This window comes from Taudactylus pleione, unplaced genomic scaffold (genome assembly GCF_031769625.1).
Source record: "Taudactylus pleione unplaced genomic scaffold, aTauple2 ptg000571l, whole genome shotgun sequence".
NCBI lineage: Eukaryota > Metazoa > Chordata > Amphibia > Anura > Myobatrachidae > Taudactylus > Taudactylus pleione.
This window is the reverse complement of record NW_028284973.1, coordinates 666200-672199: the sequence shown is the minus strand read 5'-3', so window position 1 is coordinate 672199 and position 6000 is coordinate 666200. Positions and strand designations below refer to the sequence as shown.

The window sequence follows — 6000 nt, the reverse complement described above, 5'->3', positions numbered from 1 at the left end:
TGTCCATAATTATTGTATCTCGTCTGATTATATCAACTCTGTCCAGTTTTGTTTCTTGCCAGTGCCCCTGACCTCAGCTTGATATCCCATTCTGCTCCAGTGTCTGTGGGGCTGATTCAGCAGTGGACAGAATTGCTAAGCCACACACAAGCTAGAGGTCTGTGACCTGTGGGTCCCCAGCAGTGAAGCCTATACCACCTTAATGCAGTTATTAGTGAAGATCGGGGGCTCTGTTATACTCTGTGCCTCAATACCGTCGGTGCAAATCCCAGACTGGCAGCGTCCTCTCAGATGATGGGGCCGGATTCAGAGGTGGACACAATGGAGATGTTTGAGCGATTATTTTTGTACTGAGCATGCGTCTGTCGCACGGCCCGTGTCCCAATGGATTACCAACGCCGCTCACGGTGAGTAATTGGTCGCAGAGTGATTGGCAGTCATTGAGCGTTTGTGGGAGGTAACGGTGGGGTGGCAAGTCAAACGCAGGTGCGTTGCGACTGTTTCAGAGGCGTGTCTCAGCCTGTGACTGTGTCTGAGTACTCTGGGCCTGATTCAGAGCCGGACGCTCTGACAGAGCGCTCGCTCTGAATCAGGGCCGGCCTTTTTGATTTTCAGAACGGCCTCCTGGCCGCTCGCATAGCTGTGGGTGACCACCCACAGCTATAGCGAGCAGCCATGATGATGGTCGCGATGGTCAAGACCATCGCGACCATCGGGCTTGGGAGGAGACCCTTGTGGTAGGGTCTCGTTGCCGCAAGCCCAAGAGTGCTTTTGGCTCTAACACTTGTGATGTCAGTGGGGCCGGCCCCAGACGGTAGGCCTTCCCATGGGAATACCTCCGTCTGGGCAGACACGCCCATGGCCCGCCCACCAAACGGGGCGTGCTGTCACTCAACATCGACAGCAACGCCCCCTTTGGTTCGAGCCGGCTCCATCGTGCGCATGCACACTGGGCCACCATCGACCCGCTTGCGAGCGCTTAGCGCTCGCGAGCGGGTCTGAATCAGGCCCTCTGTTACAATGGCTCCAGTGGTTGACTTCTGATGGATGATAAATTCCCCGATGCCGTTCTGATAGGCGGACTCCGATGATTGGTGATTTCTCGGGTAAAAATACATGTTAAAAATTCCAGACTCGACAATTACGATCATTTTTGGGTCGGAGTTGGCGAATCCAGATTGACCAATATGTTGGATTTTGCCGATCATTCAACCCAGGCTTCAGCAGAGTGGGGAACTGGCCCAATAGATGCCTGATGTATGACCAGCATAACGTGTTGTCTGTCCATCTGATCCCGTTATTAATGTGTCACTGCTCCTACCCATCTCTAATCCTTCTGTGTCACTGCTCCTACCCCTCTTTCATCCCTCTGTGTCACTGCTCCTACCCCTCTCTCACCCCTCTGCGTCACTGCTCCTACCCCTCTCTCACCCCTCTCTGTCACTGCTCCTACCCCTCTCTCACCCCTCTGCGTCACTGCTCCTACCCCTCTCTCACCCCTCTGCGTCACTGCTTCTACCCCTCTCTCACCCCTCTGCGTCACTGCTCCTACTCCTCTCTCACCCCTCTGTGTCACTGTTCCTACCCCTCTCTCACCCCTCTGTGTCACTGCTCCTACTCCTCTCTCACCCCTCTGTGTCACTGGTCCTACCCCTCTTTCATCCCTCTGTGTCACTGCTCCTACCCTTCTCTAATCTCTCTGTGTCACTGCTCCTACCCCTCTCACCCCTCTCTGTCACTGCTCCTACCCCTCTCTCACCCCTCTGTGTCACTGCTCCTACCCCTCTCTCACCCCTCTGTGTCACTGCTCCTACCCCTCTCTAATCCCTCTCTGTCACTGCTCCTGCCTCTCTCACCCCTCTGTGTCACTGCTCCTACCCCTCTCTCATCCCTCTCTGTCACTGCTCCTACCCCTCTCTAATCCATCTGTGTCACTGCTCCTACCCCTCTCTCATCCCTCTCTGTCACTGCTCCTACCCCTCTCTAATCTCTGTGTCACTGCTCCTACCCCTCTCTCATCCCTCTCTGTCACTGCTCCTGCCTCTCTCACCCCTCTGTGTCATTGCTCCTACCCCTCTCTCATCCCTCTCTGTCACTGCTCCTACCCCTCTCTAATCCATCTGTGTCACTGCTCCTACCCCTCTCTCATCCCTCTCTGTCACTGCTCCTACCCCTCTCTAATCTCTGTGTCACTGCTCCTACCCCTCTCTCACCCCTCTGTCACTGCTCCTACCCCTCTCTCATCCCTCTGTGTCACTGCTCCAACCCCTCTCTCACCCCTCTGTATCACTGCTCCTACCCCTCTCTCACCCCTCTGTGTCACTGCTCCTACCCCTCTCTCACCCCTCTGTCACTGCTCCAATCCCCTCACCCCTCTGTGTCACTGCTCCTGTCCCTCTCTAATCCCTCTGTGTCACTGCTCCTGTCCCTCTCTAATCCCTCTGTGTCACTGCTTCTACCCCTCTCTCACCCCTCTGTGTCACTGCTCCTACTCCTCTTTCATCCCTCTCTGTCACTGCTCCAACCCCTCTCTCACCCCTCTGTGGCACTGCTCCTACCCCTCTCTCACCCCTCTGTGGCACTGCTCCTACCCCTCTCTAATCCCTCTCTGTCACTGCTCCTGCCTCTCTCACCCCTCTGTGTCACTGCTCCTACCCCTCTCTAATCCCTCTCTGTCACTGCTCCTGCCTCTCTCACCCCTCTGTGTCACTGCTCCTACCCCTCTCTAATCTCTGTGTCACTGCTCCTACCCCTCTCTCATCCCTCTCTGTCACTGCTCCTGCCTCTCTCACCCCTCTGTGTCATTGCTCCTACCCCTCTCTCATCCCTCTCTGTCACTGCTCCTACCCCTCTCTAATCCATCTGTGTCACTGCTCCTACCCCTCTCTCATCCCTCTCTGTCACTGCTCCTACCCCTCTCTAATCTCTGTGTCACTGCTCCTACCCCTCTCTCACCCCTCTGTCACTGCTCCTACCCCTCTCTCATCCCTCTGTGTCACTGCTCCAACCCCTCTCTCATCCCTCTGTATCACTGCTCCTACCCCTATCACCCCTCTGTGTCACTGCTCCTACCCCTCTCTCACCCCTCTGTCACTGCTCCAACCCCCTCACCCCTCTGTGTCACTGCTCCTGTCCCTCTCTAATCCCTCTGTGTCACTGCTCCTGTCCCTCTCTAATCCCTCTGTGTCACTGCTTCTACCCCTCTCTCACCCCTCTGTGTCACTGCTCCTACTCCTCTCTCACCCCTCTGTGTCACTGGTCCTACCCCTCTTTCATCCCTCTCTGTCACTGCTCCAACCCCTCTCTCACCCCTCTGTGGCACTGCTCCTACCCCTCTCTCACCCCTCTCTGTCACTGCTCCTACCCCTCTCTCACCCCTCTGTGTCACTGCTCCTACCCCTCTCTCACCCCTCTGTGTCACTGCTCCTACTCCTCTCTCACCCCTCTGTGTCACTGGTCCTGCCCCTCTCTCACCCCTCTGTGGCACTGCTCCTGCCCCTCTCTCACCCCTCTGTGTCACTGCTCCTACCCCTCTCTCACCCCTCTGTGGCACTGCTCCTACCCCTCTCTCACCCCTCTGTGGCACTGCTCCTACCCCTATGTGTCACTGCTCCTACCCCTCTGTCACTGCCATTCTCAGTTAGTGCAGTTGTCCCTCGCTTCTTCCCTGGCAGCGCTGGATACAATGTATCATCCTCATTGTTACCCTGTACTCGCAGGTTCCCGGCCCCCTCACCCCAATACCCCGCCCCCTCCTCCTTACTTTGTCTCTTTAAGCAGAAGGAGGAGGGGAGGAGGGAGCCAGTCGCCTGCCGCACGTGACCCTTTCCCTCCAATAGGATGCCATCCCCGGGCAGCACCCCCCCTAGAGCCGGAGAGGCCGGCCAGAGCCGGGAATGTAACATGGCGGAGGGATGCCCAGGAGCGGAGCATGTAGGACAATAAGAGGCCGCAGAGCAGGGGGGCATGCACCGGCCCTACACGTCCACACAGCCCCCCGAGCGTCATTCCTTCCCTGCCTCCGCTGCAGCACGGCAGCACAATGGTGAGTGTGCGCCCCCAGTCGGGGTTATTTGTCTGGTGGCTGCGGCCTGCACTGGGGGGGTGCATGCAGCAATGATGCATCTTCCTAGTCCTGCACACATCCAGAGGGGGTCATCTGGGATTAATCGAGGGGGAGTGCTGAGCTGGGCCTCTGCTTCTGGAGTGCTGCAGGTTTCCTATTCATTCTCCTCCAGACCCAAGTTATCTTCTATGCACAAGGTTATCTGCTGAGAAACATCTGGTCCCCATATACCCAGTGTCCAGAATGCTGGAGTTGTATTATTATTATTATTTAGTTATATTCAATGTAATTCCTATTAATATTTCCAATGCAGGAACTATATAACTAGTAAGTGCTAATAATATTAATATATTCCCAGCATCTTTGGGTCCATGGTGACACACAGGCTTTGGTGCCATCATTCGCTGAGCAATATATGAATAAGCTTAGAATTTGTCACATCTAATGATGCAATAGTGTGTTCCATCATTTGCAGGTCTCATGCTGATTAGCAAGTCTATAAATGGATGTCCCTCTCAGCACAAGCAGCTTTTCATTGGTGTTACAATGTTTCATTAGACAACATAGGTGGAGGTATTGAACAATATGACACGAGATTACTTCCTTTCATTTTTATTATTAGTGAGAGTGTAACTTGTAAGGTGCTGGCCTGTTACATACATACATACATACATACATACATACATACCAGGAGGATGCTGGCTGTTGCTCTGTCTAGCGTGCGGGCTCCTTAGCACCAAATCCTGGAACCGCTTTGGATGTGTCTATTACAAATGGCACAGTGTCCAGCAATCACAGACTTTTCCCTGCAACTTTGTAGCTTCTTAAAGTTGTGCTGGAGAATTTGCATGTGCATTATTAATAAGGCAGGAGAGTGATGGGCGGTCTGCGTCGTGCTGTACAGGTTTCTTTATAGAGGGACCTGTACAAATAGGTGTTTATTTCTTATCTGCATATTTGTCAATAATGTTCCCAGGGTCACCAGAATATGACGGTATCCCTGCTCCTACCCCTCGCTCACCTTGAGGTATCAACTTTTTAGGTGCCTCAAGGTATACACAACCTTGTACAACGCAAAAGAAATTTGGTGTCTGTCACTAGTTGCCCAGTTAAAGAATAATGATGTATTATTACCTTGATGTAACCCAGCATACAGCCTATCTGCTCATTGGGAGCCAGTCACCTTAGTGATGTCACGAGGTTAGGGGTGGGTAATAAAGTTGCCCTCCTAGATCCTGATGAAGAGATTAGATCCCCTCTCTGGATTAATGGTTCAGCCCACATTATGGCCGCTGCTGCTGTATGTAGATGCAAAAAAAAAAAACAGTATAGCGCTTTTCTATATAGTGTCACTTTTCGATACATGGGAAAATGTATGAGTATCATATAGTGATTGTTTACCTCGTTAGGTGTCAGTCATTGGGGCTTGAACGTGTAACATGGTATTTACTTAAGTTATTTATATAGAGCACACATACTCCGCAGCTCTTAACAGAGAATGTTTCAGTGATTCACATCTGTGCCTGCAACAGAAGAGCTTACAATCTATGGGGGCAGTTCAATTCAGCTCTGAGTCCGACTTGTCGGGGAATGTCGGCTAGCGCGACTAAAGCCGGGTATTTAGTTGCGAGAACCGGTGTTCTCCGACTAAAGTGCCAGCAGCGAGGCTGTTAGCACCTCGCTAAGCCAGAAAACAGCCTCCCGGCCGGCACTTTAGTCAGATTTCTGCTTGAACCCCCAGGAGGGTTCTCCACAGGCGGTTTCTGTCCTCCCTGAGCTCACCTTAGCATTACGGTTTGGCAGGTGTACCGCCTAACAGTGTGCTGGATTGAATAGCTCCAGGAGCTCCTTCCCGCTGCGATTAACAGCGTGCTGCATCCAGTCGCCCCCTATATTCCCTGTCTCACACACTAGGGTTAATTTTGATTTGTCAG

The 6000-nt window shown here is 53.0% G+C and overlaps 1 protein-coding gene across 2 annotated transcripts in view; it reads left to right on the top strand.

Annotated features, from left to right (window-relative positions):
• The first annotated feature begins 3903 nt into the window (after window positions 1–3903).
• The window catches only part of ZBTB47 (zinc finger and BTB domain containing 47), a 67557-nt gene continuing 65460 nt past the window's right edge, over window positions 3904–6000 (top strand). For both annotated transcript variants that reach the window (XM_088453135.1, XM_088453134.1), the window contains exon 1: window positions 3904–4045. In XM_088453135.1, coding sequence (XP_088309261.1) covers window positions 4043–4045 — 3 coding nt within the window. In that variant the 5' untranslated portion in view covers window positions 3904–4042. The remainder of the gene's footprint in view (window positions 4046–6000) is intronic.